The sequence below is a fragment of the Aplysia californica genome, unplaced genomic scaffold, assembly GCF_000002075.1.
Source record: "Aplysia californica isolate F4 #8 unplaced genomic scaffold, AplCal3.0 scaffold01234, whole genome shotgun sequence".
Classification (NCBI taxonomy): Eukaryota; Metazoa; Mollusca; class Gastropoda; order Aplysiida; family Aplysiidae; genus Aplysia; species Aplysia californica.
In genome coordinates this window covers 76,359-97,026 of record NW_004798504.1, presented here as the reverse complement: position 1 = coordinate 97,026, position 20,668 = coordinate 76,359, and the positions used below count along the sequence as shown (strand labels likewise).

General features: G+C 39.3%; 1 protein-coding gene across 1 annotated transcript in view; it reads right to left on the bottom strand.

Annotated features, from left to right (window-relative positions):
* Positions 1-4,450: 4,450 nt before the first annotated feature.
* The window catches only part of LOC101863073 (ABC transporter B family member 25), a 26,295-nt gene continuing 10,077 nt past the window's right edge, over positions 4,451-20,668 (bottom strand). The window contains exons 4-17 of the mRNA XM_035973442.1: positions 20,505-20,616; positions 18,627-18,801; positions 17,981-18,041; positions 17,301-17,436; positions 15,939-16,127; positions 14,166-14,294; positions 13,568-13,641; positions 12,507-12,603; positions 12,009-12,070; positions 11,378-11,504; positions 10,526-10,659; positions 8,258-8,428; positions 6,978-7,100; positions 4,451-5,487 (exon numbers count right to left, since the gene is read on the bottom strand). Of these exons, the coding sequence (XP_035829335.1) occupies positions 5,179-5,487; positions 6,978-7,100; positions 8,258-8,428; positions 10,526-10,659; positions 11,378-11,504; positions 12,009-12,070; positions 12,507-12,603; positions 13,568-13,641; positions 14,166-14,294; positions 15,939-16,127; positions 17,301-17,436; positions 17,981-18,041; positions 18,627-18,801; positions 20,505-20,616 (1,899 nt within the window). The 3' untranslated portion in view covers positions 4,451-5,178. The remainder of the gene's footprint in view (positions 5,488-6,977; positions 7,101-8,257; positions 8,429-10,525; positions 10,660-11,377; positions 11,505-12,008; positions 12,071-12,506; positions 12,604-13,567; positions 13,642-14,165; positions 14,295-15,938; positions 16,128-17,300; positions 17,437-17,980; positions 18,042-18,626; positions 18,802-20,504; positions 20,617-20,668) is intronic.

Below are 20,668 nucleotides of genomic sequence, written 5' to 3'. Positions count from 1 at the left end.
GTGAATGCGTGTGAGTGAATGCGTGTGAGTGAATGCGTGTGTGTGTGTGTGTGTGTGTGTGAGTGTGTGTATGTGTGTATGTGTGTGTGTGTGTATGTGTGTGAACGCCAGTGTGTGTATTGATACTGATCAATCCTTACACAACATTGATGTATTCAAAAGATACTACCCTTTGCCAAACAAAAGCAGTATCTACGGTCACAAATACCAGACATTACACTGTACATGTATTTTTACTCAAGAATCAAGAACAATGAAACATGTCTTTATCTTACAACTTACAAAATCACATATCACAGATGAAGTATGGTCTCCAGAATACAGTTCATATGTTACCTGCATTCTCAGAAAATTTTTGGATGAAACAGACTCGTTACATATATTATAAAGCCCTAAACTCTAAAGGCAGACTTTTACAAGGCTTGAATCTAGAGTCAAAGTGACCCATCTGATGGAATGGTATGTGTGGTATCGATTTACCTAATGCCCCTCTCTAACACTTTAAAATTAAGAAGTTGTTGAACTTCCAATTTAACATTCATCTCCAACAAACAGTAGGTGAAGAGCTTTAAAAACTTTCCAAACAACCAAAGTCAAAGAACCCCCTATTGAGGACTTGAACCAGGGTCATCCGCACTTAAGTCCAGCATCACAACCAGTTTCACTTGAGACACCTCCTGGATGATTTAAGACCAACAACACCAAATTTTCCAACATGTTATTCCAAAATTCCAGAACTAATACAAAGACAAAGCTTTAACAAACAAGGAAACTGCATGCCATGGCAACCTGTGTTAAAGAAAACAGTTATAAATCTTAGATATTTGTTCACTTTGGCTGGAACCGGTATTTATATAAATAAAATGTGCAAAACATTTAACACGAGTCTGACCAGGAATAGTTCTAAAAATTATTTTATCACGTACGTCTACGAACTCATTAAAAATCTGAAGAAGCACCCATGCAATATTTGTAAACATAACAATCTATAAATTTGAGCAAAGCACATTATGTAAAATAAAATGTCTTTGATCATCTGTTCACTAAAGAGCACTAATCTGTCCTTAGTGAATCATGAGTATGGGGAAGCATACCGACAGGACAAAAGTCATATGCTGGGTCGATAACAGCAACAACAAAAGTCATGCAGTGCTGGAAAAGGCATGAATGGCACACGCACAGAAACAACACAAGGAAAACAAAGAAGTATGATCTACCAGCTGCACTGTCCAGCCACCCCCACAAAACACTTTTACTTTTCAAGTACTACATAAAAGTGCCGTCTCTCTGTTCTTAATTCCATTGAACAGATAATGAAAAACAAAAAAATTTCATACAAAGGTAACATATAAATTCCATGAGGTCATATTCAAAGTTTACAAAAATGTTAGCAAGTGACGAAGATTTGTGACAGAGTTAAGATTGCCAAACTCCATCACTCTTTGATTCAGCATGGACAGCCCCCAAATCTCTGAGCATTGTTTCAGGAACCATGGCTCAAACCATTTTTCATGTCTCAGCCTAAAATTCGACAAGTCCCAGAGCAGTAAATACAATTCCATTTTTCATAATGTCTAACTACAAATCACTTTAGGAGTCCACAGAATAAATCTTTGTATGTCCTGCTTCAGAACTTAAAGCATAATATAAATTATACAAGCACGCTCATTTGACCTTATACAGTCAAGAGTGCGGTAAAACTCTTACCAAAACAAAAACAAATTATAGTTATACCATTAAACAAATAATAGCATAGCACACTGAACACAAAAGTTGCAGCATGAAACACACAAAGGTTTGACTTTGAGACACATCTACAATACCACTGAACTTTTCCATGTACAGAAAGGTATAAATAATTTGCATGCATGATAACAAAAGGAACAGTGACAACAAGCAAAACAAAGACCATGCAATGAGGAGAGGAAAGAAAAGAATAATAAAAACACAAAGTTCTTATTCTAGTTCCCTCTGATTTAAAAGAAACACATCAATATGATATGAGTCACGACGCGATGGAATCAGGCTCTTGTCAATTCTTGAGCATGTGGAGTTATTGGTATCATCTGAAAGCTTGATAATTTGTCTTGCTTTTGATGAAAAAATATCCATTTATTTTGAATAGAAGTCGAGATATTTGGAATGAATAAGGTGGGGGTCAACTGGTTTCAGAGGTAAAATTAGTAACAAAATGGCCACCAAATGTGAGGTATTTTCTTTGCTTGAGAGTTTGATAAAACTGAAAATTTACATTTTTTGTGCCTTTGACTTTAATCAATGTTTTTCAGTAAGAATCTACACAGAAGTGTGTTCTTTAATGGGCATGAAAGGTGTTGAGCTAAAAAATAAAAATTAGATAAAAATTCACAAACCTGCAGAAAAATGCCAGTTTCTTCACTTTGGTTATTTTGATGAGCACCTGATTTCCCCACGCTGCCTCAAATATAATAACGATCATAATAAAGAACACAGAAAAGGCAAGATGGATAGACAAGGCAAGATACACAAACAGAAACAAGAGAGAAAATGAGAAGAAGTAGGACCAACCAGAGATGCCCTCCATCCACTCACACAAAGTACAGACAAACCTGCTCGAACAATCACATGTCCAAGACAACCACCTGTACAAACAACCAACAACCACCCCCTCCCCTCCTCCATCCCCAAACGTTTTTATTTTTTTCTTAATTTTATAATGATACTCTCCAAGAGGACCACCTGTCCAAGATGACCACTTTTCTCCTCAACAATGAATGGTCGTCTAAGACTGACAGGACTGTCATTACAAGATACGATGCAAAAGACAACAATGACTGCGGAACAATATAGAATAAAAAGGTTGTGGTGACTTCCAACACGATCCCAAACTCTCGAGTAGATATATGAGACGTGCTTATGGGTTCAAAAATGTGTAAAAATATGGAGAAAAGAGGGTAAAAATAAAGATATATATACATGTACTCAGCAGTAACTATATACAGAGACAGAATGTCAGTTCTACTGTACTTGAAAAAAAAAACTGGCTCTTTGGAAAATTGAAGTGGGTGCTTGCAGTACAGAGATAATGTAATTGCTTCTTATGTGAAGTACAGTTGAACTTGCTCCAGCTGCTATCTGTCCTGCTGATTAAACACACTCAACAGAACTTTGTACATAAATAGAATATCAGTTCTACTGTTCCTTGGTACTATTTTTTTTTTAACTGGCTCTTTGGAAAAAGTAGACATAGACAAATATCACTAAGTAAATATTGGTAAAGAGGAGTTGTTAAATCCTGAGTGTACACGCAGGTTCACAATATCTTATATGACTTGTCCATAAACATTTTGGTTGGAAATTACAATATATACAGTAAGCTGCATGTGCTATTCCTTTCACTTCCTACTGTACAGTATGAGAGCAGTATAAGCGCCGTCTTCAGACACACACTTAGAAACAACAGTAATAAAGCTTACTTCTCCTTCTCCTTCTTATTCTCTCTTTCCCATTACCGATGGATAGGTATAGGGTCACTGATTCAAAATGTATGCACTACCCTGACAAAGTATTACTCCTTCTTTCCAGCCCCCCCCTTTCCTCCTCCTCCTTTTCCCCCTTTCACTGATGAATATGTTATATGTTTATAGACACTACACTCAAATGTACACGATATTCTGCCCATGTCAATGTTCATGAACATTACTCCAATATCCAAATCAGGCGGCATGAGGGAGACAGTAACAGGTGACAAAAGGCCTGACAAATCACAAACCAAACTAAGGCAGATTATTGAACACATGAGGAATGACTCTCATTCACAACAAAGGAGTGAAAATACACATAAATGCTTGCCTCAACAGTCCAAGGTGGCTAAAAGTGGGAAAAAAACAGTTACTCATTTACGTGATTCAATACAAACAATCATAACATGACAATCATAGATTCTATTCCATCAAAACACACAAATAGATTCTCCATTTCTTTTTTAAATTACTTTCTATACAGATATGAAACTATCAGCCAGTTCCCCAAAAGTCATTTACTTCGAAATGCTCTATCACTTTGCATATTTCATCGGCAGAGAGCTAGAGACGATTATGTCCATGTTCATTGTTTTGAAAGTAATGGATTTTTATGCAAGAAACAGTTGTGTCACAACGCGGTGGAATCAGGCGCTCGTCAATTTTTGGGGCATGTGGAGTCATTCGTATCATCTTAAAGCTTGTTCATTTGTCTTGCCTTCAATTTTTAAAAATACCCACTTATCTTGAATAGAATTAGAGGTGTCTGCAAATGAAGGATGTTTCAGGATTAAACTAGCAAGAAAATGGCTGCCAAAGTTTGATTATTTCCATAGCTCGAGAGCCCATGGTAACTGAAAACCTACATTTTGTGTGCTTTTAATCAACATTTTTCAGTAACCTCCACACAGAAATGTTCTTGAAAGGACAGAAAAAGTGTTGAGCCCCCCCTTTCCACAAAAAAATCAATGAAAATGGTCAAACTGGCAGGGAAAGGACAGTTTCTTCAATTTCATTATTTTAACGAGCGCCCGATTTCACCAAGCTGCCTCACATTTTGAGATGAGACACATAAGGAACCTTGAATGTAGCAAAATCACTGCACAAATTGATTTGATGCATGCGACTGATTCGTGAAAGGGGAAATTATTTTATCAGGTTTTTCTGTCTGTCTGCTGGGGTGCAATACCCCACTCATCCATACTGGCCTTAAATGGTCTACATTGTGTACATACAGAGTGTTAAACATTTATAGTTGGTAATTGCACATCACACAACATAACTATTCCTATGGCACTTTGGCAAAGTTAGCTTTCCTTGAACATAGTTGGTCAAATTTCACATAAGCTTGTAAAGACTAACTATAAAACTCTAAAAATACTTATCTATATTTCTTTTTAACGACTCATACATACATTTCATTAAGTCAAACAAAAAATGTATATCTACTCTTAATGGTCTGTGGTTCATCACTATATTCCTGCACTTTAAATAACAACCATCCATAGAAGTAAAAAAAATGTCATATACATTTGCCGGTACTCTTAAAACTCTGCGGCTGCCGTGGTCACTAAATACCTAACGGTTTAAATAACATTCATCTTTAAGAGATCATAAATATTAGATTAAATCTTTGCATGGAACACTAGAACGAAACAATCTTAATCCACAACTGACATCAATGAAGATGATCAACAGAATCATTGTGAAAGCCCTCGTTAACAAAACCCTCTTTACCACCAGTCCCGTTCTCCGTCTGTAGTTGCCCCCCTATCGTCGCAGCGGCACCCGTGTCAGTTCGGTCAGCGGACGGTCCGTCAAGCTGTTTCTTCTTCTCCTCGCTGCTACTGTCCAGCAGGCCGTCGTCCCTCGAGTCATCCCCGGCCATCAGCTGTCGCAGCACCAGGCGTTTGTAGACCCCATCGTGTGCCAGTAGCTCCGAGTGTGTGCCCATCTCAGCAATCTCTCCCTGATCGATGACGATAACCTTCAAAGAAAGAAAAAGAGAAAGATTTGATTGAAAAATTAAAATAGCTTTTTTTTGTCTACAATGGATTGTCAAACTTTTCACTGGTGTCTTCTGGAGAAAGAGGTCTAGAGTCTAGAATAAGGTAAACCCTATTGCTAAATGACCATACAGTAGACGGGGAAAAACAATAATGTAAGACGAATATTTTACTTCAGCATTAGGTTTGGTTGTGTGCATACCATTTGCTGTGGGTGAATGAAATGAAAGTACACACTTTCACAAACCCGGAATTGAACATGTCCAAGAGAACCACCTATTGTAGTTTTAAAAAAGTGGTCATCTTAGACAGAGTCATTATAATATTTAAAAAATGGGGGGAGGGGTCAGCTGTACAAGTCATTGTCTTGAACAGGTGGTCTTTTTGTTTTTTATTTTAGTTTGGGGTTTTACGGCGCTCGCAACTGCATAAGGTCATATGAACGCGTGAAACAAGTTGGTTTTTTCTCAACGGTTCATTTCTCGGCTTGATACAGGTCAATATTTCTATTAAAAATTTTTTAAGCGCTAAAATTCGAGTGTAAATAGGCTTTAGATTTAAATTTAAATCAACTTTCTAAATAACACTTTAAAATTTCGAACAATCTATTTCATAACTTTCCATAAAGGCCAATGGCCTTTATAAAATCTAAAATTCTGTTAGGAACAACGACAGAAAAAATATCTTGTAATTTTGTGCGTTTAAAGTATTTCCTTCATGTCTCTCCGAATTCTTGACATTCGGTTAAAATGTGTCTAATGGTAAAATCTGTGTCGCATCCGAAACAGAACAGCTTCTCATCTCCCTGAAGGAGGTATTTGTGTGTTAGGGCCGTGTGTCCAATGCGTAATTGAGTAAAAATGACTTCGTCTATTCTGGAGAGGTCCGAAGGATTTTGCGGTCCCAGTTTGGATTTAATATTGTGGAGTTTGTTACCCGTCTGGTTTTTTCCAGTGGCTCTCCCACAGACTGGAGCAGGTGGTCTTTAGAGCAGGTTAGGTTAACTGTACTCCACATGAGAAACAATTACTCTACCTCAACAGAAAAAAACTCCCTCCTCAATAAAGTCACAAATCAATAGACAATTCATGCACAGAACAACTGTTCCATGAAAAGTTAACCTGCTAGTGACAACACGTAATACGGGTGTAATAACCTGCAAAAAAATAATTCTTAGCAGAGACAGAACAGGGTTGGGGGGTTTTTTTTGGTTTCTTTCTATTTGTTAGAAGAAGGCTGCCTCTAACTAAAAATATACAATTTTAAAGACTAGTTCTTTCCCTGCTCACAATTTTTTTCAGCTGGTCATTACCTCTACATATCGTGTAAAGCGCATACAGCTTGCTGTCAAGCGGGGATGTGTACACTAAAATGTTCAATTTATTATCATATTATTATAACAATAAGTATGTCATCCCAATTTAATTTTTCATGGAAAGGCCTAAAATTTCCCCTTTCCCCCCTCTCCTACCTTGTTGGCGTTCCTGACAGTGGACAATCTGTGAGCAATGACGATGACCGTCCGCCGCTCCATGGCCCGGTCAATGGCCTCCTGTACCAGGTGCTCACTCTCAGCGTCCAGAGCACTCGTGGCCTGTTGGGAAATATCACGAGATGGACGAGATGATACAAGATTATTTTTAGTAAAAGATTTTTACAGCAATTAGAACACAAATAAATCATATAATAATTATCATAATAATATTACAATAATAACAATAATAATAGTTACTAGAGAATAACGTACAAAGAAAAGGAGGAGCGATAAGGATGGTAGATGTTTGATACAAAAGAAGAAGCAAACCACATCACAGCACCCACCAACCACATTCATAAAACATGACGAGAGCTGATGAGATTTAATGAATATGATAAAACAATATCCCTGCCGCCACAAGAGGAATGCAGAACTCTGTTTGACCTTCATTTACAGGGTGAGTAAAAAAACAACAACTTTGGAGTGACTCATTTCTCTAGCAACAGTGACAATATGAGATGAGGTGAGAACAGATAAGAGAAGAAGAGATTTAAATATTTTTTAAACTAATTTTTAAAATGAAATGAGATTAGAAGAGATGAAACAAAGAAAGAAGAGAAAACATTATTTTTAATTTGATAAATGAAATCAGATGAGATTAAAAAGGGACAAGAGAAGAATACTAAAGATAGAAAATGATTTTACTGTAAGATTTTAACAAAATTTTCATAAGATTGGGTTAAGCTGAGTAGAGACAAATTCGGATATGACAATATAGGATAAGAAACACTTTATTATCCACAAAATGGCACATTTTTACACAGTTGCAGTTTTTAAAGTGTGGATGGTGGGAGGGTGTCACTGGTTAACTCTCTGTTATTCTTTCCACTGTTATTTCTATCCATCATGCTTTTTCCTTGATCTAAATGGCCGTTATCGAGTCAACATACGTGCTTCTCTTAACTCAAAGCAAAGCAAACAAAACTGGACAATATGAATGAAGGTCTCTACGTCATAAGAATGCCTTTCATTTGTTTTAGTAAGAGTTTTGTGGCACTCACAACAAAATTTGGTCATACAAGTGCCGAAGATTAGAGGTGCTACAAGAGAGTAAAAAGCATAAAAAAAGAAGGAGAGATAAGGACAATAGACGTTTGATAGGACAGAAGAAGCAAACCACACCAGAGCACCCATCAATCACCCACTTGCCTTTTTAAAAATAAGTTACATTACAAAGTTAATCAGTAAACTCATCGCATATGCCTCTCCCTCACCTCATCCAACAGGAGCAGCACAGGGTTCATGATGAGCGCGCGTGCTATGGCAATGCGCTGTTTCTGCCCGCCCGACAAGCGCACGCCTCGCTCTCCCACCAGCGTGTTGTACCCTTCCTCAAACGAGGACACAAATTCGTGAGCATTGGCTTGCTTGGCAGCATCTTGTACCTGAGAGAACATAGGATATCGGTCAATCAAAAGAAAAAGCCACACTATTAACTCATTCCAGGATGACCAACAATATGTTGACGATCTGCATTACCGCGGCTGAACCAATCAATAATAGACAGCATTTGTATAGCACATATTTCCATTCAACAGCAAGCTTTATGCGCTTTTCAATCTATATCATTACCCCAGGGGACCTGATAGCATACTAAAATAATCTCAACTTACTGGGAAGCATAAAATGCAAGCTGACATTTTATAGGCACTAGAACACTAACATACCGCCTGGATGTTTTGCTGCAATGGCCAGGTATCCATTCCCACCGGAGCGAAGAAAGGAAAATTCGTGTAAAGTGTCTTTCCCAAGGACATAACATCGGGCCTGAGGCTCCAAACCCTGAACCCGCAACCTCACTAATACTAGTCCGGTAGCCTGGCCTCTAGACTATTGACGCCACAATCAACAACCTAATATATCCTCTGCTGTATCCTGCCAAGGCTGTCTACAATATGAGTCCCCTATTTATGTTGGGAGAAAAAAAGTCCCAAATTAAGAGTACGAGCATGATTGTTTAACCGAAACCGCTGATGGAAAAACTGAACAAAACTTTTTTTTGCCTGCTCTGCTGGTGAATCTGTATTACAGTAGTCTCCACCTAAGATCCCACCGCTCATAGTCCCGGTTTGCTTAGGATCCCGGTGTTTTAAGGAAACAGAATTTTTACAATACAAAAGTCACATCTAAAATCTCACTCTGATTCACTCTGAAAAGTCTACATTCGGCGAAGATCCCGAATTTCAGATCATAATTTACGTAACAAAAACCCTGGCGGGCACAGCCGATCAACCAAGAGTGAAAAGTTTAGATCATTGAACTATAATTATAATTTGAACAGCCCATCACGTAAAAGATCAGCCACTCTTGAGAATGTGATCACATAAGCATTGTACAACTCGATCAAGCCGTTAGTTTTCCCCAAACATCACACTCGCATCTGAGCTCTCCAACTAAACTTACATCACTCGCTGGGTGGGCAGGGCCTACAAGTTCGCACACCATTGCTGCAGTTTTTTATACTCCCAAATTTGCGAGACAGACTGAATTTTAATTTATGAGTTCACAACGTAATGGCGCGTAACGAAAAAGACGGGGGAACTTTGTCAGAGATGGAAAGCTATAAATTTTGAGCAAGTAAAGGGGAGGGGCAACAGGATAAGTGCAGATCCTGAGACTCACGATAGGATAATAAGTGAAAATGGCATGCTTCATGCTGCTGCGACTGGTCATCAAAGTTGACCACTCTTTGTTCGCCATATATCATAAACCCACCCAGAAGTTACGTCAGTTCATTTTACAGTGGAAGGAGACCATTTCACTGGTTGTGGGCCTTAACATAGGTCACCGTAGATTCTTCCCTAGATGCATCAGGTAAGATCCTATTCACCTAAGATCCTGCATTACCCATGCTCCCGAGCACCAGGATCTTAGGCGGACACTACTGTAATACCAAGCATTGATGATAACGAGTGAATGCTTTCTAAAAAAAGTGACATTCTTGTTTATACAATCTCATACTCAAGAGCAAAGTCGACTTCAAAGAGAGGTTTCAGTTCCTCTCAACGTCTACATGACTTATGAGATTTAAAACACCAGGGTTTCTTGCATCTAGCATTATTGATTACCTACCAGAAAAAACTATCCCTATCACACTTGTAAAATAGTACGACATCCTTTACATCTACCTTGATTCCAAACATATTGCCCATTTCTAACAAGCACACAGCAAAATTCATAGATTTTTGTTTTTGTTTTTTGTAAGTGTTTTACGGTGCTCACAACTACATAAAGTCATATGAACGCGCGGGTAAATTCACAGATAACGAAAAGATTTCCACTTCCCACTGATCTCGCTATCAGCGTGCTGAGCTGTAAACAGATATAACTCTGAGCAACAACCACATACTTGTAATACCAAAAACATTTCAATTTCCCATCAATTTCACAATCTATGCGATATACGGTAAATAATATATATAACTCTTTGTAAAAACCACATACAATACAACACTCATTTCAGGAGCTTCCTATGCACCCACCTCCTCGTCTGTGGCCCCTCGGCCATACGCAATGTTTTCCCGGATGGAGTAAGCAAACAGCGTGGGCTCCTGGCCCACCATGGAGACCTTCTGCCGCAGCCAGTTGTGGTCCAACATACGCAGGTCAACACCCCCTGAGGAGGGAGGAAAAAAACCAGGTGAGATGAATACAGGTAAACCCACTTTAAAGATCACCTGTCCAAGACAATTACCTGTACAAATGAGCACTTCCCACTTTCCACCTCAATCTTTTTCTTCTAACATTATGATGAAACAGTCCAAGTGGACCTTCTGTTGAACTCCTTATCTCTGGCAAGCCACTCCCAGGGGATTGTGGTCGGAACCACAGTGCCGGTGAGCCGCAGGCAGTGGCTTGGGCATATTCCTTTAGGACAACTTTGGCATCAAATTACTTTTCAGCAATTGCCAAAAACAGGTCACCACGAGTTCAGACATTAGATAAAGAAGTATCAAAATAGGTTCGCTTGTTTTGATTTAATGACCAGTTTAGTGGTGTATATGTCAATTTTAGATTTCATACCAAAAGAAAGCCCTGGCCACATGCGAAATCAAACCTTTGTTTGCTGCTGGCAACGCCAATGGGTCCCACCATTTCACCACAGATGAAGGATTGAACTCCCGTCTTTAGCGTACAGGGCAAAGAGCCAAACTATTACACTACAGACGCCACTTTGAAACGTGTTTTCTGCTTGTAAAAAAGAGGAATCTCATCAAAATGCCTAAAAAATCTCTACTTTCAATGAGACCCTGTCCGAAGAATGCTTGACTTCACTACACTTTCCCCCTCTCCTTTTTCTAATCACCCACCTCACATACAACACCTTCACTCACCGAGAGTAATCGTTCCTTCGTTGGGGTCGTAGAATCTCTCAATCATGCTGACAATTGTGGATTTACCTCCCCCTGACGGGCCCACCAGAGCCACTGTTTGACCAGGCTCCACTCGGAACGAAATTTTCTGGACGGGGCGGGGTGGGGGCGGGAGGAGGAAATAAGAAAGACGTATATACCAAAATTATGTCCAGTTTACTTTTAACTCCGTTTGGGATTAATGATAATAAAGGTCATAAAAGTGAAAATAAACAGTAGTAACTAAAACAACAATAATAGTAATAATAATAATGATAAAAATGATGAGGAGGAGGAGGAGGAGGAGAAGAAGAAGAATGATATAGAGACAATAAAACGCTAAAAATAAGTAAAAGGAGCATACAACACTAGAGCAGGCAACAGTAAGAACACTACTCATAACAGCCCACAGGAAATACATATGTGCATGCTTAAGAAAGAAAAAAATCTACCGGCTCAGAAGCATGAACCAAAACTTTCAGCAGAGTGGCCAGCAATTGAGATAATGCTGAAGTGGTCAAATGTTTAGATTTGTGCCACAATAGCGCAACAATTTTTATTAAATGTCACCAACCCGACACAAAACACAAGCAAGCTATAAAACAGCCCTCACCTTTAGCACATCATTCTCCGGTCTTGACGGGTACTTGAACATGACATTCTTAAACTCTATTTCTGAGAAGGATAAAAAACAACAACACTAAAATGAATTGGCATTTTGCATATTGTAAATGTCTAAATACACTTCTTGATCTGAGTATAAGCTCAAATAATTATTTGTAAAATCTCTGTGCTGTCACCTTTATTCCACATACACTAGGCATTTCTAAAAAGTATCTTACTGTCAATACATCCTTCTTGTAGAAAGAAAAATTACAGAAAAAACACAAAAGAACCTTAGGACCTCACTTTCACTTACTAAAAGGCATGTAAGCGCGCGCACGCACACACACACGCAGACATGCACACACACACGCACACACACACACACAAATACACACATGCATGCACACACGCATGCACACACATGCACGCGCATGCGCACACACACACACACACGCACACACAAACATACACACACGCCCGCACACGCACACACTCACACACTTACCACCAGAGAGAGACGGCAACACCACAGGGTTCACAGGCTGGAACATCTCCGGTTTTCTATCCAGGAGAGTGAAGATCCGCACAGAAGCCCCAACAGCCTAGGACAACAACAAACACAAAACACATGGAATGATGACCAGTGGTCATTTATCGTACTATACTGTAATCATTTTCACATTTTCTCACATACGTAAAAACAGAGAACAAGGAAGATGGAGATCGTACTATACTGTATCCATTTTTATATTTCCTCACATATGTGAAAGCAGAGGACAGGGAAGACAGAGATCGTACTATATTGTAATTATTTTTACATTTCCTAACAAACGTCAAAGCAGAAGACAAGGAAGATGGAGGTCGTACTATACTGTAATCATTTTCAAATTTTCTCACACACGTAAAAGCAGAGAACAAGGAAAATGGAGATCGTACTATATTGTAATTATTTTTACATTTCCTCACATACGTCAAAGCAGAGAACGGGGAAGATGGAAGCCTGTTGTGGCGACGAGTGGGGCACAAACAAGCAAACACAGCCATGGTCACAGGTGTCATCAGTTGGTGTCCGACAAGTGATCCCTTCTCCCCACCCCGTTATCTATCTTCTATCCCCTTTCTTTTTCATTTCACTTCTGTGAGCATCATAGTCTATCTCATTACAGACGCTGAAAGTTACAGCACACTGCAAAATGACTTAAAAACTGCAAGGCTTATCTCCTCTATATTAAAGATGCACATATGATTTTTAAACATACTTTTACTAGTTCCAGCAAATAAGCATCAGAACAATTTCTTCTCTCTCGCTTGTGCACAACAAACTTTCACACCTTACTGGACCACACCTGTCCCTGTGAGTGCCAACCCAGACAGAGTGGAATTCAACATCGCACCAGACAGATGGACATATTCAATGAAATAACATCCCAGAGCAAAGAGCCTACATTATCGCACTACAGATGCCACACAGAAATGTGAAGAAAAGCCAGTTAATAAAATGATGGTTATACAGAGCTTCAATAAAGAAAAATTCATAAAAATATGTGATGAACTCTTAAAACTCACTTGCATGAAATCTCCATAGAGGGAAGAGAGGAGGGCAAAACCCATGGCAACTTGAAGAGTGTAGAGCAGGAATGCTGGGGAAAGAAGAGATTATTCTGTTCCCATAATAAAGTAAGTACATAAAACAAAAAAAAAAAAGAATTCTGGTCATCGATTGGTGTCCTACCATACACAAAGCCAGTCATGTTCCTTATTTTGTTATATTTGTAGTCCGTTTGGTTTGTTGGTTTGTTTGAGTAAAGAGAAGCACATCGACACAATAATGGTCATTTAGAGCTGGGAAAAAGTAAGACAGAGAGACAGAATCAAAAAGGGAAACTAAAGAAGTAGGACTATCAGTAACACCCTCCAATTACCTGTTCATAGTCCCTGTCTGACACTAAAATCAAAACATAACAAGGGGTCTCTGTACTAACATACAGGTGTTTCTTACAGGAAAGATGGAAATATGGGTGAGATGGTCTTACAGACAAGATAAATGAGAGATGGATGCAAGTATGAGTTAAATATACAGAGAGATGGACATACAGGTGAGATAAACTTAACAAAGTGAGATGTACTTACAAGTGAGATAATCTTACAAGTGAGATGTACTTACAGGTGAGGAGTCCGGCGGTGATCCCAGTGCTGGAGTCCACCGTGTTATCGTGGACCAGTTTCCCGCCATACCACAGCACCGCCGTCACCGCCCCGTAGCCCAGGAAGGAGAAAAGACCGTCCATGGTGCCTGTGACAATGGAATTTGTTTTAAACATCAAATGAAACAATCAATATCATTCAGGGGAAAAGAACAGCTTTGACCCTATATTGGAGGGTCAACTCCCTTATAAAAAATAATGTAGGAGTGTTAAGCCCCCATCAACTCTGTTCAGATCATTTAGAAGGTGGGCTTTGACCCTATTTTCAAGGGTCAATTCCCTTTTATTTATGATGTAGCTGTTTTAAGCCCCCATCGATACCATTTAGATAATTGAGGAGGTGGGCTTTGACCCTGTCTGTCAGGGCCACCTGCGCTGAAAGGGATAAAATGACCCAGAAGAAAACGAAAGTACTTGATAAAAATTCACCCCTGGAGTCAATACAATCTGCGTTCGACACTACATCACAGCAAAAGACACACTCAATAAAACAATCGTTGCCCTGCAGGAAACATTCATCTTTCATGCACAAGATGAAAATTTTACTGAAATATCAAGGGCACCAGTCTTAAAGCTCGCTAGGAGCAACAAGCCCTTAGAAAATTGCACATCAATCCCTTAGTGTAAGACTGTATCATACGTCATTTTGAAAGGTGACGTATGACGGAATCTTACACTGAGCATCCATATGTGATGTCGGTAGTCTTGTGGTTAGGTTGCAAAACTCGTACCCATAAGGTCACAGGTTCAACTGAGGGTTTGAGCCCCAACATTGTGGAACTTTCCACAAATATTCTTCACTCTACCCTGATGATGATGGGCCCACTGCTACAGACAGTCAAAGATAATATCAGTATGGTAGTGTTTGAGTGCAAACAGCAAATTGAATTGACTGCTTCCTGCAAAGCTGAGAACAATTTGTAAATTCCGGAATCTGTCGGGGTAATAATAAATTGTACCCAGACTACTCTCTTTATATAGAGACAAAGGCTATAATACAATCCATTACAATTATCAATGTTGTTATCATAATTATCGCCATCATCATTATTATTATTATTATTATATCACGGCCAAAATTCAAATAATGTACTAAGATTTTGGTAAGAAGACTTATATCTTTACATACTCAAAGGTATGAAACAAGTCACATGTGCCAGCACAGTTTACACAACCTGTAACAGTTTTTAAAGACTTTATTATAAAAACAAGAATAAATGTTTTTTTCTGATTCTGAATAAGTTTTTCACCTTTCCAAAATGCTTTCTCCCAACATTACACAAGTTTGGCTTTCAGTTGACAATATGAAATATGAGTCCCTCTGTAAGATTTCAATACATCAGATGATAGAACAAAGGGCACAGTCAAAATCACTAAAAATTTTAAAAATAAATTGCTGACAAAGAATTGCTTCATGAGCACCAAAACGTACACTCTACAACAGTAAATGTTTCAACCAGGGATTTGAACTAGGAACATCCCTCCCATAGCTCAGCATGATTCAAACTGAACTTACAGTTTTACTAGAACTATAGAGAATAAATTTCAAGGCAGCACTAGAAAGTTTAAAAGGCATTACTACAAGTACAGAGAACGAATTAGAAGGCAAAGAGATGTAAATAATGGATGGACAGAATGGTGGGTTTTTTCCACTTCCAATTTCTCCCAGAGGGCAAAGACGTTTGACAGACAATAAGCCTCAGCCTCATCCCTGACTGTATAGTGACTCATACCTTGTGCCAGAGCCAGTTTCTTCCCAATGTTGTAGCTCTCCATGACGGTCCCGGTGTAGAGATCTATGGCCTTCAGTTCCCCGGCAAACGACCGGACGGTACGCACCGACGACAATGACTCCTCCGCCTGTGTGCCGGCATCTGCCAGACGGTCCTGGAACTTCTGTCGCATCTTGCGCACAAATTTGCCTGAAAAAGAGACAGAAAGATAGTATTGTTTTGTTTCAGTAGAAGTTTACAGCGCTCGCAACTGCATAAGGTCATATGGTCAAGGGGTGGATGTCAACAGAGAAGTCCTTACAGAGAATTAAGCTTACTCTGCTCACCTCTCTAGCTTCAACAGCACAAAGTCTGCTTCGACTATCAAGGCACCCAGGAAATAGCGGGTCACAAGATTGTGACAAACATACAAAAGAAGCAGAGGAAAAATGACGATAGTAAGGATTAGGAAAGAAAAAGCAGGAGCTCCCTGTTGCAGTTTAGGCACAGTTATAAGCATGACATTGATGAATCATCCCATTTACAATTACAATTCTACTGTGCATAAGAACATGGTTAATGTCCCCCCTTTGGAAATGGCCCAAAGATACTTCAGTCAGTTGCACTGCCCCCGGAGGTTAGAAAGATAGTATGAAGAAGGCGAGTATGATCAGAAGTTTGTTTGTACGGTTAAGTTTGGGTCACTGAGCACTGGGGAAAACGAAGACAGACAGACTGAAAAAACAGAGGAAAAATAAAGAAGTAGGACCGGCCAGTGGCACCCTCCAACCACCTACATTATTAGAATTAAAATTTGACAAATGTCCCATCTATACAAAATAGGTGATTTAGGAAGTGAACTGCTCCAACTCTGCAAATAAGGAACAACCCGACGCTGAGAGAGATACAGCAGAAAGAAGGGGACACTCGATAAAATAACTGAATATCAGCAACATGTGTAGTGTAAAAGTTATGGTATTCAACGGTGAATCTCTCCACAATTGTACACAGAAGACACAAGTTTGATTCCCATTTAAGGAAAATAATTCCACTGAGTCTTTCTGCTTCTAAGCTGTATCCCTCTCAACCAAGGACTGCCCTTAAAAACAGTGCTGAAACAGCTAGCCTCCAAAATGATTTACATTCTGACAATGGTTTAGTTTTAATAAAAGTTTCACAGCAGTTGCAGCACAATAAGGTCATAAAAGTGCCAAAAAGATCAGAGGTGTTACAAGAGAGTAACAAACACAAAAAAGATGGAGAAGAGATAAAGACGATAGATGTTTGATAGGAAAGAAGGAGCAAACCCCACAAGAGCACCCGCCAACAATCCATTCTATCAATGGGAGGAGGAAAAACTTTTATAATCAATTGTTTACCCACCATATCGCACAGCGGCCAGTGACACTATGGGCACAACCGCCAGCAAGACTCCGGTCAGTGAAGCGTTCAGGTAAAACATGAGGCCCAGGGACCCCAGGATCTGCAACAGGTACCTGACCAGCATGGAAATGTTCACCTGGAGGTAAGATAAGATAAGATAAGATTAGACCAAATGAGATAAGATTTTGCTTCCTATGACCAATTCACATTGTCAACTTTACTAAAAGTTCAGAGAATGATTTCAAAGGCAGTTCAAAGTTCAAAGGTATTACTACAAGTCCAGAGAACGAATTATATGGTAAAAAGATGTTGCAGAAAGACCCAAAAAAAAGAGATATGATAAGATAGAGGTGAGGAGAGCTTGGACAACATAAAAAGGCATGATAAAAGAAGTGATGAAAGTGCAGTTCGAAAATATCGATATGAGATGTGTAAAACTAAAACAAGATATGATAAGATTAAGATGAGCAGAAGCTGGACAACATGAAAACCCATAACGTAAGATGGGACAAGAAATGATAATGCGCAATAATTGATCAATATATCAAAATGAGATATGAGACAAGATGAGAGATAAACTTTCGAGAGGCAGATCAAGTTCACAACATACTGAGCCACAGCAAGCAAGCAATTGACCATGGATAATGTGCATGGAATATTGATGATGTTGCGAGACTCACCGTGAGGGCATTCTGCAACACCTGCGTGTCAGAGGACAATCTGTTACACAGCTCTCCAGTCCTAATTGGGAGAGGAGAAAATTTTTGTAAAAGGACGATAAATGGGGCATGCTATCGAAACACACACATTTGCTCAATATGAGATATATAGAACAAAAAAACTTTAATGCATACATACTCCAACGAACAAGCACACTCATAACACCTCACACTAATGTATGCAACCGTCTGCCTAAGAGTGTGTTCAAATGCATGTGTATGTGTGTGTGTGCATGTGCGTGTTTGTGCATGCGTGCGCATATGCATGCACATGAGTGTGAATGAGTATGTGTGTGTGTGTGTGTGTGTGTGTGTGTGTGTGTGTGTGTGTGTGTGTATGTGTATGTGAGTGCTTGTGTGAGGGAGAGAGAGAAAGACAGAGTAGGCCTGCATGTTTGTTTATGCACTGCAGAAGTTTGTGCTCGTATACAGGTGTGAGCGTGTTTTTGCATGAGTATAGGCATGGGTTTTAAGTGCATGTGTCTATAAATGTACATTCGAGTCCTTATGCAGGGGTATCTTTACACGAGTAAACATATTTGGAAGTGTGTGCGCATGCATCCTGCGTAAATGATAGCTGCATATACACAAGTATCTCAATACACACCTGTTGACATCAAAGAAAGCGATATCCTGAACAATAACCGAGCCGAAAAGTTTGGAGCGTAACCGTGCCACGAGACGCTGACCGGCCAGCGTGAAGAGCCAGGAGCGAACCAAGCTGGACACACTGCCCACTAAGTAGATGCCCATGAGGATGAGCACCGTCTTGTTCAGTTCATCTGTTGGAAGTTAGAAATACAGTTGAACCTGCTCTCTAACAGCCACCTGTATAAGACAATCGTCTGTACAAACGGCCACTTCCCATTTCCCCCCTTCTGTTTTTTGTACACTATGAAGACAATGTGTAAGACGTCCACCTATCTAATATTGCCATTTTTCTCCTCATCGGATGGTCGTCTTACAGAGTGAAAATGAAAAAATAAAAGTTTGATAAAATTCCATGTTTATCTTGTTTACTTATTTGTTTAAGTAAAGAGAAGCACATAGACATAATAATGGTCACTTTGAGCTGGGAAAAGGTAAGAGAGACAGACAGAAACTATTTAGAAAAAGTAAAGAAGGAGGACCAACCACCTTCTCTTTTTATCTCCTCGTGGGAAAATTTGGGATACAATGGTTTACGTACTCATGCATAAATTCATAAACACATGCATGCAATGATTTTCTGGTGGAGCATAAAACCGCATTTTCACATCAGTACAGATTATCTTATACATACATAACGTTAAAGTTATTACTAAAGAAAATTTAAAGGCAAAGTCACACTGTAATTACTTATCTTATTTAAGAGAAGAAAAAAGCCGCACAAATTTCAGCCCACACAATATAGATACAAGAGCAACATCTGAAAATACTATTTCAAAGTTTGAATTGCTATAACAGTATGAGTTTAAAGCCCCTGTCAACACTGTAAAGTTATCTAAGAGACCAGACCTCTGACTGAACGTCCATCTCCAATAGGACGAAGCCGAGTGAGTTGACAGACTTGGTGGTAGATCGCAGGTTCTGCGTCTTTTAGCAAAACATGCTACACCTACAGTCAAACCTAATCTAAAAGCCACCTGTCCAAGACAACCACCTGTACAAACAATCCCTTCCCACTTCCTCTTTTACGTTTTTTATTCATTATATCATAATGACACTGTGCGAGCGCTGACCTGTCTAAGACAACCACTTTCCTCCTCAACCATGGAGGGTTGTTTTGGACAATTTCAAGTGTACAATGTTATGTGTTCCAGAGCCAGAGGGGACTGCAACAGCAAACTACAGCTGAACCTGCTCTAACAGCCACCTGTATAAGTTCAATAAGACAATCACCTATACAAATGGCCACTTCCCATCCCATCCCCTCCCCCCTTTCTGTTTTTTTTTACACTATAAAGACACTGTGTAAGACGTCCACCTGCCTAATATTGCCACTTTTTTCCTCAATTGATGGGCGTCTTAGACAGTTTCAACTGTACATACAACAAACTGGCTAGTTACAAGACTTATTGTGTGGTGTTCTTAGTCTTTAAATAGATGTGATTCAAGAGAATTCTTTCCCAGCCTGAAGGGTTTCTAAGCTTGTGCCAAGAGCGGAGAGTTCCGAATGTGACAAGTGCAATGTGATGTTTGAAGGGGCCACCTAATGAACTTATCTACCACATAAATAAGAGAAGTGGTACATCGAAAGGAAGACAAAAGAATTAAACTTATCCTATCAAACAGAAAACAAAAGTCGTACATCAAAATGAAGGCAAAATAATTAAATCACAAGAAGATGTGCGTCAGAAAAAAAAATAATCGGAATGGGTCAATTCATCTAAAACACACAAAAAAAATATGTTTTGCAGAGTAGACAATATCATTTCAACAATATAATGGATTGTCACTGAACGATCTTTCAAAATTGTGTAGCTTCAAATCATGCACAACTCACCCATGCTCTTGAGAGCGGCATCCACAACTTTGCCAAAAAACAACGGTCCAACGGTCTGCACTCCCGAGGAAAACAGCAACATCACAGTACCTCCAATGATGAGTGGTGCTTCCTGAGGGACAACCACAGAGAGGGGAAAGGTAAACTCTCTTTTTTTTTTTTTT